Source organism: Acyrthosiphon pisum, chromosome A1 (genome assembly GCF_005508785.2).
Source record: "Acyrthosiphon pisum isolate AL4f chromosome A1, pea_aphid_22Mar2018_4r6ur, whole genome shotgun sequence".
NCBI classification, from domain to species: Eukaryota; Metazoa; Arthropoda; class Insecta; order Hemiptera; family Aphididae; genus Acyrthosiphon; species Acyrthosiphon pisum.
In genome coordinates this window covers 66,796,357-66,815,621 of record NC_042494.1, presented here as the reverse complement: position 1 = coordinate 66,815,621, position 19,265 = coordinate 66,796,357, and the positions used below count along the sequence as shown (strand labels likewise).

Genomic DNA, 19,265 nt, shown 5'->3' with positions numbered 1-19,265 from the left:
TATTTACCAGTAACATATAGAGTTCATAGGTTACTCACCTATTGCAAAGTGGACCATATTATAATACATATTTTCGTAATCACTTATTCATTCTTGTGTATACTGTAGTGTAATTACAATGTTCAGGCTATAGAGATTCGTATAAAATAAGACGAAGCATTCATAATTTGAAATCAATTACAGATATCTGAACTATGTAATATAACTTGCTATAAATAGTTTCGTAAAAATCATTTAAATATATGGGGTTTTAAATTATATATTTATTTAGTTATTTATTTTTAGTAAGCGCCAAACAAATATTGTAAGTATATAAGATAGGTACATCCACTCAAATTAACACTGAAATCAGTTTTTTCCCATTTTGAAATTAAAATAATTTATTACAGATTGCGAAAAATAGTTTAATAATCCTTCATTTAAAACTAGATTAAGATTTTTAAAATTTCAATAGGTATTTCAAAAACGGTATATTGGTTACCTTATAATGAAAAGTATTAATATTTTTAAATCTTTTTATTGAATTAAATCAATCGATTGTATCATTCAAATGATGATATTATATGATGATGATTATTTCAAGTGGAATGTGGAAACATAATTGTTTTAATTAAGAATGTATTAGATAATATATAGGTTGCATATGTATGAATTGCCGAATCGTAATATATATATTACATAAGCATCAAGCAGGTAAATATAGTAAGTAACTCTACCTATGTGATTTAAAAAAAAAGTGATCGAATAGACATTATACTCGATCGGGGAAAATCAGAAAAAATCTTCGGGCAGTGCACAACAGTCGTTACACAGAAAAATAACTCGCGGCTACTTAGCGTGTTGCATGATTTTATTATTATTAAGTATTATCGTTATTGGGGTCGTAATAGGGTTCAACGAAAGTGATAATATGCTATTATAACTGGTGCGCGAACATATACGGTGGCGCTTGGTCGCGGTCGTCGGATTCGGATCGCTGCTGTAGCGGTGGCATTGGATGATTACAGGCTCCGGGAGAAGACCTTTCGCCATGATGTCCGAAAGATCTATATATACGGACAAAGTGCCTATACGATATGTAATAGGTCCCCACTGGTTCTGTCCATAAACATATAAAAAGCAAACACTTACGGCGATTTCGGTACAGTGCGTATTCTCGGTTTAGGCTTGCTGCAGTATAATATTATAGTCGGCCAAAATCATAATACTTCTATAACTGTGGTGGTGTCTGCGGGTGCAGTTCATTTTTGGTATCGCCGTCGCGGTTGCCACAATCAAACAAGATGGTAAGCACAGCTTAATAACACAAACCTAACATTTTTATAACATTTTCAACATTCAAATTATATGGTATAGGGTTATGTTGTATACATTTTATTCGCAAAACAATTATAATATTATAATTTTACTCTTTTAATTGATAGGTACCTTTTTGAAATTTAAAACCCCATCTTATATAGTAGTAAAATCTCAACAGAAAAATTATTTTATTTTATTTTGATTGTAAAAACAATACTTTTCCTCTAGGAGTTTCCTAAGTATAATTACTAATTTACAATTAGTAGGTATTACTCATTGAGTAGCAATACTACTATACTAACTGTAATTAACTGTACTATTGTTAGACATATAAATTATTTATAACTCATTTAAATGAAATTTCTGTGTAATTTTATATTTATATAGTTACAGTTAGTATGAGTTTTAACTCTATAATTTGTAATATAATGTAATATGTACAGTAAAATCTAATTTCAAAAGTTTTTTATGTTTACTTATTTATATCGAAGAAGTTAAATTGAAAATATTAAACATTTCTTCTATTCTAAAAGTAACTTCTAACGATAATACATTTATTGTTACAAATTGATTACACAAAAACTTGTAAGGCTTTGACAGATATTTATACAACATATATATGTTTGGAACTTGTAGTTGTCATGTATATTATATGTATATAGATATATCGTACATGATATAATATACAATCATGAACGATGTACACATCACTGTTAAATATAACTAACGAAAAACAGTTTAATCAATGGTCGGTACTTCTATAACATTCATATTACAAAACAATGTTTATAAAATTAGGTACCTATACCTATCTACCAAAATACTTGCAATTACATTTTTTCTTGCAATGTATATAATATATTTGATTTTAATATTCCAAAGTTAAATTTTTTAGATCACTCAAATATTTAAATAATGTTAATAATATATGCAATAGCAAATTTTCAAAGGGTACATAAAAATAAATGATAGTTTAATTTTAAATAACAACGTCTTTCCAATAATTAAACATTTTTAGGTGCGATGTTAATACTTGTGTATTAAAATTACACTGTTCTTAAATTGTAATTTCATTTATTTCGACTAACTGTAGATATAGTTTTTATAGTTTCATAAAAAATATAGCTGATACAAATATACAAACTAAAATGGCAATTGATTGCGATTGTTTAGTTACAAAAACTTTTAGTATCATTTTTTTAGAATTCAGTAAAATACTAAAACGTTACTTTTTTATTACACTTCAATTCTTCATTCATAATCCATGTAAAAAGTTGTATTAAATAATATTATACATTTAGTAGTTTTCATTGTGCTTTTCTTAGGGGGCAATGTAACATTACGTATCTATATATAATTAATTAATTAATGTAATTTGTGCTGTACTTGTACTGTGATAGTGAGATAATTTCTGAGTTTATAAGTTATAACTATGAAGTACAATATGTAATTTTTTTTATTTCTTATTAGATACCTATTGGCTATTCATGATAAGTCTTGCAATAAGTGTAAGAGCAAATAGTTGGTATAGGTTTAACTATTGGTATATCATAGAGTAAAATAAGTCACCCAGTGGGGAAACTTTTTAAGAAATAGATGGTTAATAGTTAATTACATATCATTATTTTAAAATTTATCTGCACACCATAGGTAAGACAAGCGTCTAAGTGGATTTCTGGGAATATTATTTGTGTTGAGTTTTTCTATTGAAGGGGTTAAATGGGATTGAAAACGTGTATACGATGATTCTTTTGGAAATGGTATTTACATACTGACTTAGTGTAAACATAAGTATGATTGGATATGGGGGGACCATCTGCAATAATCAAACGGTGTGTTGTTGATCGTAACTATTGAACTTTTTAGTAGATTTGCGAGGTTTGGGGGCATCTTAATATTTGGATGCCATAAGCCTTTAGGCAATAGGAATGTTTTGTATGAGATTAATTTACTCTATAGATCTTTGAAAAAAAATACTCTGAAAAAAATTATATGTAATTTACATAATAAAGTATAAACCAAATAATTTGAAGCTATGAAATAATATTGATAATAGATTAAATGGTTAAAATGTCAAACATCTAATGAAAGTTAAATAGTTGTTTTACTTTACTACAGGTAGTAGGTATAGATAAATCTTTTGTTATAGTTACAATTGATAGAAAACTATCTGTATCGCATTTTGCAATACTGCTGTAAATAATATTCTGACATAAGACTGTTAACTAATTAGAATTAAAATTACTATTAGTATTTGTTTATTGCATTTTACTATTTTATACATTCTTTTATCAGCCATTCTAATAATGATATTTTACTACTTCTCACTATATAATACGTTTCAATAATGTATGATTGATTTCAATTGCCATTGCAATACAATACAAATATCATTAGTTATATCATGTATAATGATATTGTGAAAGAAGCACGTCGTGCAGATAGAGGAATATTATAATAGCAATAGTATTAGTTCATAACTCATGGAAATTGATTGGTTTATTTATTATTTATCTTAAATTAAAGAGTTCCTGACCAGAACATATATGCCAAATTTTCATTATTAGGCAGTGGAATATTGTTTCATTTATTTTGTCTAATATTAGTTCGTGTGTACTTTCGTATGTGGGCAATGATTATGTAACTTTGTAATTGGGTGTATGTGTAAAATTGGATCCAAATAATATGTAACCATAAAATAACAGGAAGTTAAATTTATAAAAGCAGAGAACCACAGGAAAAATTTTTAGTCAAGTGAAGTTTTTTAATTCGAAACAGAAACTTTGTCTAGTAAACGCGCGATGGTTCAATTAGCCAACATGTATTAAAATAATATTATAGTTATTCATTATATAATAAATTCGATCTAATGTTTTATTTTAAAATTACAGACACACAAAAGATTAGTTGCCGCCTACCTACATATAAATATATGAAACTGTTATGATTCTTAATTTAATAAGTATATGCTTATACCTATATACATTTTTTAATTATAGTAAACATATCATTAAAAAAAAGTTATTAGAATCTCAATAAAATTACCTAAATTATATCTATTTATTTTTAAACTATATCATTATTAAATAATAATTAATTTTAAAATTAAATAGTACGACACATCTACACGATCTGAAAAACTGAACACGTTTCAGTGTGTATAAACATGTTCATAGACAAGTTACAACTGATGATTCCAAAATAAATTTTACATATACACCCATCTATAACATATGAATACCAGAATTAAATGCTATGGAAATACTTATATTATTTAATAAAATCAGAAATAAAAATAATATTAGAGTCAACGTACTTGGCGTTTTGTTATGTTGTGTTTGAGAAATAAGTATGCCGAATAAATAAAATATTTTTTTCATGCCAAAAACGGAAATGATATTCAAGATAGTTCGGGAAAAACGTATTCTTTGTCTCACAAAATGTTGTCATCTCTTATGCTCGCACATCATAATAATGTGTAACACTAAAGTATTCCATTATTTATTATGTCCTTATTCGTCGCGTTTTTTTTTACGCAACAATCATCTTTTCTTACTTAGCTACAAACAAAACGTGTTCTACTTATGTTTAATTTCTCGTTGGGCAATCCATTCTATATTTCTTTGGCTGTAATCCACTATTAAAACTCTATGAATTTTGTTCAACCACGATCACATATAATATTATTATATTATAGTAATCAATTTCAAAGCAAAATTATATGTACTTACGCATATGTTTATCAAATTGATATGCATTTACTTAAATATTTTGTTATGATCCAACGCATGACCTGAAATGTACCTATATTATTAAGTCGACTATCTGAACAGAGGTTTACAACCATTATTATCGACAATGTTTGCGAGTAATGATTTAAAGGCAATAAGCCGATTTCACGATCATAAGGCTATTATGAGTTGGAAGTTACACGACGTGGGTACCTATATATTATGCTTTTATGGTAACTTTTTTGTCTTATTGATATTATATGTATAATGTATCTAATACTAGTATACTACATAATATGTATATAATATTATATGCAGATCAATGGACTTTCTTCTGCAGATTTAATTACGTCAAAACCATTCGTTATGCTTATTTTCTCAATTGAATTGAAATTATTATCAAACACAATGCGGAGAACTGCACCGCATGCGGACGGTCGAATATTTCGACTTTTATATTATTATGTATACGAATTATGAGGCCGCGATAATATAACGGACGAAATTACGTGAACGGTCAATTGAATGGCTCGTGATTCCACTATTAAGCTTTTACTTGTATAAGAATATACAATTTAAAAGACACTACCGGTAACAAAAGTGCTCGCGATTATGAACAATATTATATATATATATATATGAACATAAATATAAATTTACTAGGTATATTATAGTATTGTAAACGATGAATGCGTTTCCCGGCCGTATTAATACGTCGTTATATCAAATACGACCGCGGTGAAAGTGTTGAAGGGGTTAACGCGTTTGACGGAAAACGAAAATCATATTTTGAATAACAAAATCTACGAAATTTCGTGTTCAGAAATAAACACACGATTATTTGATGATAGGTATACCTATATATAATACGCACGCATATAATGGTACAAGTCTTCGGCATTCTCAATCTGCGCGTCTCTCAAAGTACGATGACCAACGAAGCGCACCCTGCAACGAAAACGCGATCTACGACCAAGTGCTATTTCTCTCTCTCTCTCTCTCTCTCTCTCTCTCTCTCCTGTTCAAGTCTTACAACCTTACGGAAACCGAAGAAAGTCTGCACAGCGAACAACCATGTAATGTTGTTATTGTTATAATATTATAATATAGGTATAGCCGGCTTACCTCATGGCTCACTGCAGCAGTACCCGCGTTAAAGTCTTTCGGATGACACGGTTCGTGTATGACGCCTAAACATGTTGATGGGCGTGTACCTACCTACATAATATTATTATAACACTATGGTTATAACTTATAACTAGTATAATATAGTTATAACCACGTTGACCAGTATTTGCCCAGGACGACCAAACGAAAGGAAAATCACTAACTTTTTAAAACACAAACGGTGCGTGCACTGCGGGGAAACATAATCTGATGAAAACTAATCGTTAGGCACTTCCTGGAAAAAATAAGTCTAATTTAATGACAGATACATTTATAATGATTTATATTTAACAGGTACGAGAATAAAACGTCATGGTACATTATATATTTTATGTAGGTACACGTTTAAAATATTATGTTAAACCCACCCGCGATAAATCTTATTTTATTAGGTATATGTGAGTGCACGTTTTTGTTCTAAAATTTAAATCTCCATAGAATATTGTATAACATCGTTTAATCTCGTTTGTATTTTACGTCAAATTTTGATGAACGCACCGGCATAGTCGTCATACTGTACCACTATAAAAACACGTATCTTTCTCATTTAATAAATTATTCCTCACAGTCCTTACATAATATTATTAGTATTGTTTGTACAAATATTTCTACACAATATTTCCTTTGCATTAAAATATTATTATTACTAAGTTCTTATATACATTCTATTCGATCGCGTTTATCTCACTCAATATACCTATTATATTATGTTTGCCACTCGACTTCTTAGTATACGTGATGACCACCACTACACATTTTCGCCATAAATAGCACAACCACTTCAACTGTTTGCAGATCTGAGTACCTGAATGTATGTATTCAGTCATCTTATTTTTGCCAATACACATTGAATCACAGCAACTATAGTGATATGATATATTATTATACGATATACACGTATAAAAAAAACTTACATATATATATATATATAATAATTATATTATATTGATTATAAGTAATATATGTATAAGTACCAATGTACCATACATTAGTAAAGCTACAATGTAGATGCAGATCACTAGAACCTATAAAATGTTAAAAAGAATTTTTGTCTATAAATGGATTTGCACATCGTCAGATTTACTTTTATACTAATAATAATTATGTAAGCACTGCGCTTCTAATATTTAATGAAAATCAATAAGCTTGACGAAGAAAAGCCTGAAAATGTATATTTATGAATAAAATTACTGACGAGGTATCATTGTATCAATATAGGTAAAATAGTTTTGCACGTGTATAATTATCAATTGTTATTAATGAATAGTTTTTTTTGTTATAAGTCAGAACAATAAATTAAATTTAAAAATCGTCTGTACGTTTTGTGTTGTAAAAATTCTGTTTTTAAGGTTGCACATAAGTCATAAATAACGGTATAGGTATGCTTGTACTATTTTATCAAACATTTTATATCTATTATCTAATATTTCATTTTTTTTTCATCACGGTTTACAGTTTAATAACTTGTAATTCTTTAGTAATACCTACTTAGTATGGTATGGTATCCTACCTCTTAAAATAGTATTTTTGCATCTGATCGACTTTATATTTATATTTCCAAATTATTATTATATTTCTTATTCGTGACATAACAACATGATTATACACATCACATACAAAGTAGGTACAAACCTATTTTATCTACTTATAATTTATGGTACATACGTTTTGTTATTGTATATTTTATGTAACATCATTACGAATACATGGTTCCCATGAGATCTTTATTGTTATGACTTATAAAACATATGTTTCAACTGTTTATTATTTAGTTCATCAACTTGTGATTCCTAATATATAATATAAGACTTCTAAAATATTAAATTTAATACCCTATGCCTTATACAAAAAATATATTATGTCACATTAACATAATATGAGTTTATTTTTAAGTTATTAAATTATACACTTTTAAGATTTATACAAAATTATTGAAGTACTCTATTTATATAGTATATACTAATATTGTGATAGAATTAAGCGAATTAATGTATTATCCTAATAACATAATTCATAAACCTAATTGATTAACTAAAGATCTTGCGGTAAAATAATAATATTGTATGTACCTACTACAAGTTACAACTACATTATACACCTAATTTTATTTATTTTAAAATACTTTTATTCAAAACTATTTTTAATAAGTGTAAAATATTTCAAAGTAGGTCCTTGACAATTGACACCCACTATAGTATAGTGACTATACGTCTATACCTACATGCATAATATAAAATACGGTCTTTACAAATTACAAGTTATGATTTGACCATAATAGCAATCGTATAATGTAACAGTATCTAATTAATAACAATGTGTTAATTGAATCACTTAGGTTCGGTATTAGTTGAAACATATATTTCATTTTTAAAGTGTTTGTTAAATCACATATTATATATTGTATCTATATATGTGTTTATTTTACCCATATGATTAAATCATAGTGACTCGAGATTTGACCTAAATATAATTTTGAGTCTTACAGACAATCAAATCTATTACTATAATATTTTTAAAATCGTGTTTATGAATCCAACAAAACATTATGATTAGCTAATAATCTAACCTAAAATCTGAATTATCATATTATAACACTCTGTTATTCAACATGTCAGATGTCTAGAGTAGGTACTGTAGACTGTTGTAGTACCTTTGTAATATATTGCTTTCATCACTAAGTATCAATAAATACCATATCATACAAATCATTATTTTTATGGATTGTTATTATTTCATTGATAATATTATTCTTAGTAAACGAATATAGTGATTGTATTGTTTATTTAAGAATGGTCACTTCAGAGCAACATATTGGCGGGAAATAATAATATTCACTTGAATAATAATTATATCAAAAGCGTAGTATGTTAACTCTGAATTCATTTCACTACATAGGTACCTAGTACCTACAAAACCTTTTATTCCCATGTTCGATGACATGAACTACGTTATCATTATTTCTCCATCCCCTCATCAATTATATATCTTAACATAGCTATAGGTTACTTGTTTATAACTTATACGAACTATTATATATATAAAAACAATTTCATTGTTATTATTACTTCACTGATTTTAAACAGTAGAATAAATACATATTATATGCGAGTAAACAAACGTTTATTAAATTGTAGCAAGATTTATTGCCGTTATACTTGGGTAAACCAGAGAAATTTATCGAGTGACGAGTAGCCATGTTTAATATGTTAATCAAGGTTAACATTTCATAGGCAAAAATATGCACAATGGTCTTAGGATGTTAAAGAAAAACAATAGATTATAGAAATACGATATTATAGCGATACGTATAAAAATTAAAATCCGGCATTATAAAAAATCGTTAGGCATCATATTATTATAATATATCATTCTATTTACTTAAATTAGGTAGGTATCGATATCGTCATATCGATTATAATATTGCATTAAATACACGAATGGTATAATATAAACCTATAAAATATTTTTTTTTTTCAGTTGCTAGTGAAATCACTGTTAGTGGCGATTGCATCAGTATCGCTTGTAGTTGGTTTACCGACACCAGCACCAGAAAAGTCTTTACAACCAGTTCAGCGTCAAAAAAAACAGTAAGTATAAATAAAATAATAATATTATTGAAGTACTTTGAGTACCTATTTTCTTATAAACAGCCATGTATTTACATATTAGTATATTACATTATTATAAATGTATCTTTGTTGAGAATAATCCTTGAATTGTGTATGGTTAAAATTATATTAATCTATGATATCTTAATGACTTATATGATATTATATGGTAAATATATATTATAATTCCGTAAAACTCCCTTTTGAAAGAGAACTATGAAAATGACCAACATCTCATACTTTATCAAAAATATACTGTATAGTATATTATAACATATTAAAGTAGTTTTTCTTAGGCATATAAATAAAAAGCTAGCAATTATTGTTTCTTTAAAGCTATCGATATTATCTACATTTAATTTCAATAAATTTTAAACATTTTAAATGTTTTATATTTCAGCGCTGATAGTGGATATGGTTCAGATGTAGTTGGTTATGATCCTCATCATCACGAAGAACCACAAGGCTCCTGGAAAAAGAAACTAACTTGGAAAGAGGAATGGAAGCAAGAATGGAAAACTGTCAAGCAAGAGGTATGGAAAAAAACTTGGGAACAAATTAAAGTCCCGATATGGAAAGAAATCAAAGTTCCCGTCTGGAAGGAAATAAAAGTACCAGATTGGAAAATTATCCAGACTCCAGTTTGGAAAGAAATTAAAGTCCCAGTGTGGAAAGAAGTTAAAGTACCCGACTGGAAAGTAGTACAAGTGCCCGCATGGAAAGAAGTACAAGTACCCGTGTGGAAAGAGATTCAGGTACCTGACTGGAAAAAGACCTATGTACCTGAATGGGTTAAAGAATACGTTCCCGGATCCAAGCAGTTAGGCAAAGACCAAAACGGATGGGAATATGTTGCACATGATTTGTGGAAAAAAAAACTCATATGGAAACCAATTTGGAATAAGGTATGGAAAACTGAAAAAAAACAAGAATGGGTGACAGAGAAGAAACAAGTATGGAAAGAAGAGAAGGTACAAATATGGAGGACAGAAAAGAAACAGGAATGGATAACAGAAAAGAAACAAGAATGGAAAGAAGAAAAAGTACAAATTTGGAGAACAGAGAAGAAAGAAGAATGGGTAACTGAGAAAAAACTTGAGTACAAGACCGAATGGAAAGAACACAAAGTACCAGCTTGGAAAGAGATTCAGGTACCCACTTGGAAGAAAGTATACAAGCCAGTGTGGGAAAAGGTTTGGATAGAAGAACATCATGACCACCATGAACATCACGAACACCATGACCACCACGAATATGGCAGTGGATACGAAGATCAACAAAATAATTACGGTGGTGGTGGTGATAGTTATGGTTACCATAAAAAATGATTTATATTTCACCGTATCCACTGTAAATCTTTCTTAAATATTACCTCCCCAGTCAATGTGTTTTTATGCCAATCAAATGTAAATATTTCTTGCTAGTTGTATGTATTTTTTTACTTAATGTGTTATTTGATTTTTTTTATATATAATATAATATAACAACGTTATGTTATCAACATATATTAGTGTTTATAATTATTTATTATTTTCGTATAAAACGAAAACGCCGTAATATGAAGCTTGTTACCAGCAACATATTTTACACACTCGTAAGGAGTATCATGCAAAATATGGTACATAGTATAATTTTATTCACTAGAGGTCGTACTAATGTGTACTAATAGTATAATAGTATGTGAAAAAGTTATAAATGTCAATAAAACAAGTAATAATCTATTAGAATAAAACAATAACTACACATGTTAATGAATTAGTAATTGGATTAGACGCCTGTAAAGAGGGCGATTATTGATTATTCAATATCCATGTTTTTTATTACTTAAATATTAATTAATATGCAGTGCAAAAAGTGATGATACTAAGAATCAGGGTTTTTGTATAGGCAACTAACTATGCGCTTTTATCCTCAACATTTTGAGGCGCTAATAACAGAAATATATCGTGTATAATATAATATTTATAATTACGAATATTATAATGTACTGTCCCATTGTAGGATAGTACTATTTATGTAAATAATTTCTTTAAAAGTTTGTTCAAAAATAAGTCTCTTAGTAAAAAATTTTAATTGTAATACATTTTCAGTTTAAGACCCTAATACAATGGAATTTACTAATATATTATTCATATAAAGGTAAATTGATAAAATAAAAATAACAATGTTCACAATTGTAAGATATTTTTACACGTATATAGGTAATATATTCTTTTTTTAGGGACATTTAGTAATTATAACGATCAATCAGCATCTTCTTAAAACTCATATATTATATACATAAGTACATAACCATCAAGACATCCCTAACATAGGTAATAACATGATAAGTACTTACTTAAATATTATTATTTTACATGTTTGTACAACATTTGGTATTAGAACAACAAATTCCGATTCAATTAACTACGCCATATCGAGTGAAGGTTATAGGTTATAACTTATAACTTATAAGTTTCAACATAATATAGTTGTAACTTTTAACTTTTTCAATATAAACAAATTTCACATTGTTATAATAAATAGGAACTTAATTTGACTTGTTATATGATAAATGAATAATTTATAGTATTACATACATAAAATATTAACACATATAGTTATATAAAGGTATTATTTGACTAATGTGGGTCATACTATCGTAGTAAATTAATAAATATTATAATAATATAACAGTTCTGGAAAGTTACAATGATGTCTATTATTATTGTAATTTGTAATATTTAAGCATAATATGTGTACATTTCGCTTCTTTTCAACACTTTTTTAATTCAATTATTATTTAGCAGATTAGAATGATAATGTTTCAACTGGTTGTTATTATTATTATAAGTATAAGTTATAACTTATAAGTATGTAACTAATGCATTAGCATACATATGATGATATAAATTAGTTCATATGACACGCCTAATATTGAAAAATCCTTTTAATTCTAATTATTATTGGGTACTTAATACTGAGTACATATGCCATACCAACTACATATAAAATTAATAAACGTATTTAAGATTGACACTATTCTGTTAAATATTTCTGTATGGATACTATTTTCAATTGATTAGGTAATTATTGTTTAACTCATTAAAATATTAAATAATTGTTCAAAGTAATTGAATAATAATAGTCAATTATCATAGTTATTAGGTATTATATTTTGAAAAATATAGGTATATAATCATAATTTTTTTCAGCAGATATCTAATATTTTTCCACCTATCACTATACCTATTAATTAAAATTTAATATAAATTGAAAATTTCACTATAACAAATTTGAATGAACACATTCGTTTTCGTTAACAAACCATAATATATTCGACAATAAGCCAACAGTATACCTAGATTGTAATAATCTAAAAATGTCTGATAGGTAATACCATGTTATACAGTTTAGACTTTAGATAAATTAATATTAGTTTTGTTAAAACGTAACCGGTATGTTATAACATATTTTGGATTCGTGAACGATTTCGTAACAACTATGAATTATTCGACTATTTAATGATTGATATTAAAAATCAGGAGGATCCGTAACGCTCACACCTATGACCTCGCGTGTTTCTTACTTTCTTTGGATTTTTCCCGAGTGGGCACTACACACCGTCATACATTTTGAACACGACCGTTATATAGAGCACACTAAGCACACTAGTTCCAGACTCACCCATTCGTGGAAGGAGAGTAAATAAATAATAATAATGATATACCACTAAGTAATAGTCAATAGATTATACAACGAATAATAAATGCAGTGTTATTACGTTTTGTTGTTGTTTCGAAACAGGTTCGGTTGGTTATTCATTGGGCACCCAACATCCGAGTACGTATATCCGGTAACCGATGACAACTTACTACAGTCCTAACATTTTGGCGATACAATATACATCCCCCCCATCGGTTAGTATGCCATTGGTTGAGCCAGTAAAGTTTCAAACTATTTCTAAGAGTTCGACACTGATACACACACGCAAGCTAGACGTAATATATCTACTTAAAGCGACAGGCGTTGGCAAAAACGATGTGTGGTCAAAACTCTAATATTGTCTTGTATAACAATATTAACAATAGGTACCGTTGAATTGCTCTTATTGACAAAAGTGACGCAATCGCTATAATTGTGACTTAAAACAGTCGTAAAAACGTTTACAATTCAAGATTTAGATAAGAATGCCTAAGGGAGAACCTATTATATAACATTTAGTATCCAGTTGGACAGAAATTAATTATAATTTCATTCAAACGTGTTCGACGCTGAAGTGAGCAGTCCAAAAATCCAAAGAAGATTAAATGAACAACTTATCATAATATAAATAAAACACGAAAACATTTCATCGAGTCCCTCAGGAAGCTGGGCTATTTTTTTAATTTCGGAGAATTCCGAATTTCCACCCGTTGTAAGTCATAACAACTATTTAATTATTCTTTCTACCTTCTGCGTAGGTATCTAATAAGAAGTTATGAGAAAAAAATAATTTATCACCGTAAAAATTCTGTGGTCTATGTATAATGATAAAAATTTTGTAACAACTGTAAACATCGACCAAGTTCAAGGTTGGCTGCTCTTATCCTTGTATTATGTTTAATCAAGCGCTCACGATTATATTATACTCATTACATTTCATTTTTTTTTTTAAATCTTATCATGACTTCTAAAAAAATATATACATCTCTGCGAGTATTATAACGATTAGAAATTATTGGTAAAAAAATTAGTTTTATTATTACGGGTAAATACCTCCTATCATATTATATTTTATTAATCAATTTAGTATTCAAGAGTCGGTATCGTTACCTATTCGAAATTGGTGATGAAATTGTTGTTCGTATCGTTATTACGCGTACGTATCTATAATATATGACTACATTTTATGTGCATATGTGTACCCATAGCCATTATAATATTACGCCAATGTATTGCGGTAAGCCAAATATTTATTAAAAATGACTAATCAAACGCCACATATAATAACATAATGTACGATATACTCACGAATGACGCGTTAGTTAACTGCTTGTTTAAAATGTATTATAGTACTAGTACAATGCAGTTGATATATTTAGGTCTAAAATTGGTTTAAAAATTAGCCAAAGTATAATGATCGTTGAAATAGGTACTCTATATAAAAGCTAAGGCAAGCACATAAGCAAACCAATTGACAGACGGATAGAAAACTTTTTTAATACCCATAATATAAACCCTACACATATAATAAAATCCGAAATTCTGACTAAACCACCTTGGAGACCAAATAATTTTGAAATTGATTTTAGCTTTGCTGAAAACAACAAAGGAAACACCGCTCCTCAGTTTTTTAGAAATTTTTTCAAAGAAAAAACACAAAATAGAGATCAGATATTAGTTTTTACTGACGCATCCAAAACCGAAAACAGTATTGCATTCGCAATAATAATCAATGGTTCAGAATACAAATTTAGATTACCTACCCTAAACAGCATATTCACCGCAGAAGCCTTATCGATCCAAAAAGCAATCCATATAATCAAGGAAATGCCCAACAATACCTTCAACATACTAACCGACTCTCTGAGTACACTATTAAGTATCCAAAACACCCAAAAAAATAACGAAATCACCAATAATATTATTAATCTTCTCAACAATACTAACAAACTTATAACACTAACATGGATTCCTAGCCATACCGGAATTGAAGGAAACGAAAGAGTAGATATGATGGAAAAACAAGCAATCAGTAACCAAACCATCGAAATATTGAACTTGCTTTCTAAAAATGATTTTAAAAGAGAAGCTAAAAATATCATATCAAACTTATGGCGTAAGGAATGGCATTTACTGAGAGACAACAAATTAAGAGAAATTAAACCCACCACCGATAGATGGATTAACCCATCAAACATAACTAGACAACAAGAAATAATTCTAACCCACTTAAGGATCGGACACTCCTGGCATACCCACAAACACCTCATGGACAAAACAGACCCAGAACCATGCATCACCTGCGGATCCAATATCTCCATCAAACATCTCCTCTTAGAATGCCGCCAATTTAATGAAGAAAGAACTAAACACAACATGCCAAGTAGCATCGCAGAATGTCTCAACAATGAACCTCAAAATATCAACAGTACACTGAGTTTTATAAGAGACACCAATTTACATTTTATTTATTTATTTATTTTTTTTATATTGCTTCTTTCGCTTTTAATTCATATTGTTTTTGTTACCTACTATATATTCATAACTATTTACCTATAATGTATTAATTAGTATGTAATCAATCGCGGCCAATGACCTTTGTAGTTGAGGCCTTGTTCTTTATAATAAAAAAAAAAAAAAAAAAGCTAAGACATAAGTGTTAATAGTATACTATTATATATTATATTATTCCTATTTCCTAGTGCTCTGCCACACAATTACTATCTATTATATTATACCTACATACATCGTGAGATTTTAGAGTGGACGATACAGGAAACAATTAGGTATGAGTGGCAAACATATTATGAGACCGTGTACTATGACTTATATACGTAGTTCAGTACTTAGTAGAGTTGAATGTTGATAATAAATTATAACTTCGTATGCATTCCTATAAGATGAGGAACCTAATAAATGTATTATTCAGTGTTAGATCAAAAAGTTATAATAATACACATTATAATTTATAAATATACCTACATAACTTTTTTATATGTATTATGTACAAGAATTTTCAATTTGTTTTTAAAAGTACCAAGTGACTTGTTTGCGAATTAGCCAATGTTTGCGAAATCTTTAAAATAAATTATATTCTTCACGAGTAAGAAATATATATTATATAAAGTTATATTATTATAATATTTACGTACATGGAAGAACTGGGAGTATGTAGTTTGTAAATTGTAAAATATTTTTGGTTACCAAATTTCTCCGATTCATGTCCATATATATTATACCTACTGTAAATAGGTAGCTTTTCGCATTATTGGTTAAAAAAAATATAGACGAAAAAAGAAGACTCTAAGTTCTTCCCGATTATCATATTGTCAAAATGTAAAATAAGTCGATTGGTGTCAACACCGATACTCATTATATAATACTATAATATTGAAGTAACTATTTATATGCATTGAATCCAGTAGGATGTATGTACTCACCACTCAGATTGAATATCAGAATATCAATTGTCATTCGTTGGTCGGTACGAATAACTATATCTAATACTATATTGTTTTATCTATAATCTATATATTATTATAATTTCAAAATTCATTATGAAATCCTAGTATAGAACAGGATAGTCATTCATCATTAGGCACAGTTCATATTTTGACTAGAAAAAAAAAAGAGTAATTTTGTTCAAAGTATTGCTATTCATACTACCTAACTACTGATGAATCCTTTTTGAGTAGTTTTTAATTCTGAAATAAACGAGAAAATATAAAAAAAAATTAAAGTCCAGTGTTTCTCAACCTGGAGGTCGCCAACTTATTATTTAGGGTCGCGCATGAATTAAAATTTATCGTTTAATACGTTTTTTTTATTTAAAAATAATTATTATATTATTATATATACTTTATGTTGTGTACAATACTTTTACTATTGATTATTAACAAAGATCTATATTATATGCGAGAGGTATATAAAAAACATATATGTAAGAAGGGGGGGGGGGGGTTACCTCAGTAAAAAGGTTGAGAAACACTGAATTAAACAAATGTTTTGTTAATTATTGTTACCCTAAGAACACAAACAAAATATTTATATACCATAACATATACCTATAGTATATAGCCATGACTCAATTTATGTTATCTATTCACTAGTTACCGTGGGTGATGCAGAAGTGCATTAATACATCTTACCTTGATTCACATATATTTTAGGTGTGCCAAGTGGCGGATTTAATGGTCGTTTAGTCTGCAAATGCCAGCGGGGCACCCTCCTAAATTGTGCACTGAGGCCCATCTAAATTATAAAGTTGATTTTTTTTTAAATTTTAACCAAACAAAAGTATATATCAAACTGTAATATAATTTATCATTGTTTTAATAATAAAATAATTTAAATATATAGAAATACTTAAAAAGTAGAAAATATTATAATTAAATGAAGTAGAAAAGATCGAAGTAAATACTTATACCTACGCAAATCTAAGTTAGGTATTCTACATTCTACCCACTACCATTGATCACAAATAAGATTATTTATAATTATAAATTAATATATAATATAATTCAGGATTGCATGAAAATAAAAGCAATCATTTTATAAGTATAATAACCAGGGAGTCAAAACGGGTTTAAACCCGGGTGTGTAAAACCCGGGTTACCCGCAAAAAATTTTACTCGGGTTTTAACACGAAACCCTAAACCAGTAAAAAATTGTACCCGGTTTTTACACGAAACACAGAACCTGCAAAAAATTGTACCCAGTTTTTAACACGAAACCCGAAACCCTGAAAAAATGTACCTGTATTGCAAGTTGCAACATGAAACATGAAATCCTCAAAATTAACTCAACTGTATACACTAATAATAACTATTAACTAATATAATATTAAATTATAATTATCTTTACCCAGAGCCCAGAGGCCAGATTGCCAGAACCCAGTCATTCTTCTCTACTTTCAGGACAATTACAACAGAATTTTCATAAAAGAAATACCAAAAATCCAAATTGTAATTTCCATGTAATCGATATCAATATTATTGAATTGCAAATCGCAATTCGCAATAGCTGATGTAGAATTTCTGAAAATAATAGCAATTTGGACGTTTATTAGTGTTTCAGAATTCAAAATAAGTTGTCATATAAATTATTATTGTTTCCTTACTAGTATGTCTGCATTGATAATATTAAATACCTAAACCTATAATGAGGGTACCGTACTACCGTTAACTCTTTATTCTATACCATGCGCTGTACGACAATTTGACTGTACCTACTACTGAACTGTTCTTCCGTCTTCGATACCGTGGTATACATTGTTTAAATGTATATAAATGTATTTTTATATAATATAAGTTAATTAAAATGATCATATCAAACTAAAACATGGGTCACCCAAGTGTATCAAAAATGCACTTTTATTTTAGATTCTGAGTGGAACGATGAATGTATTGATTTTACAATGATGTGTGTTTTTTTTTTATTTTTGTGTCTGTCATCACGTTTTAGGACAGTAAAAGTGCTTGGATTTTCTTCAACAGTACCTTTTCTGACAGGAAAGTGAATCTAGTTGGTACTTTGGGGGGTCAAAAGTAAAATTTTTCTAGTTATTTTCAAAAGCGCCGTGAAAAACAAAAGAAAAATTAAGGAAAAACGGGAATTTTTACGCAAAATCTGTTTTCGAGAAAATCGATTTTGGTTTTTGGTGTAACTTTAAAACAAATGACCGTAGATATATGAAATTTTGACTGAATGTTTATCTTAGCATTTTCTATACACCATAACATTTTCAAAATATTTTGATTTATTTTGAGCTCTTTAC

At 28.4% G+C, this 19,265-nt stretch overlaps 2 protein-coding genes across 2 annotated transcripts; both read left to right on the top strand.

Moving 5' to 3' along the window:
• The first annotated feature begins 1,132 nt into the window (after window positions 1-1,132).
• On the top strand, window positions 1,133-11,310 carry LOC100165761. The gene is made up of 3 exons (XM_001948174.5): window positions 1,133-1,286; window positions 9,675-9,784; window positions 10,206-11,310. The coding sequence occupies exons 1-3, from the start codon at window positions 1,284-1,286 to the stop codon at window positions 11,131-11,133; spliced, it is 1,041 nt and encodes a 346-aa protein (XP_001948209.1). The 5' UTR covers window positions 1,133-1,283; the 3' UTR covers window positions 11,134-11,310.
• A 1,856-nt stretch (window positions 11,311-13,166) lies between these two features.
• LOC103310600 lies at window positions 13,167-17,744 on the top strand. The gene is made up of 3 exons (XM_008189338.1): window positions 13,167-13,177; window positions 15,079-15,917; window positions 17,659-17,744. The coding sequence occupies exons 1-3, from the start codon at window positions 13,167-13,169 to the stop codon at window positions 17,742-17,744; spliced, it is 936 nt and encodes a 311-aa protein (XP_008187560.1).
• Window positions 17,745-19,265: the final 1,521 nt, after the last annotated feature.

Coding starts and splice junctions, on each gene's coding strand:
- LOC100165761 (XM_001948174.5), top strand. Junction 9,785..10,205: donor GTTCAGCGTCAAAAAAAACA/GTAAGTATAAAT, acceptor TTTATATTTCAG/CGCTGATAGTGGATATGGTT.
- LOC103310600 (XM_008189338.1), top strand. Junction 15,918..17,658: donor TGAACCTCAAAATATCAACA/GTACACTGAGTT, acceptor CATATATTTTAG/GTGTGCCAAGTGGCGGATTT.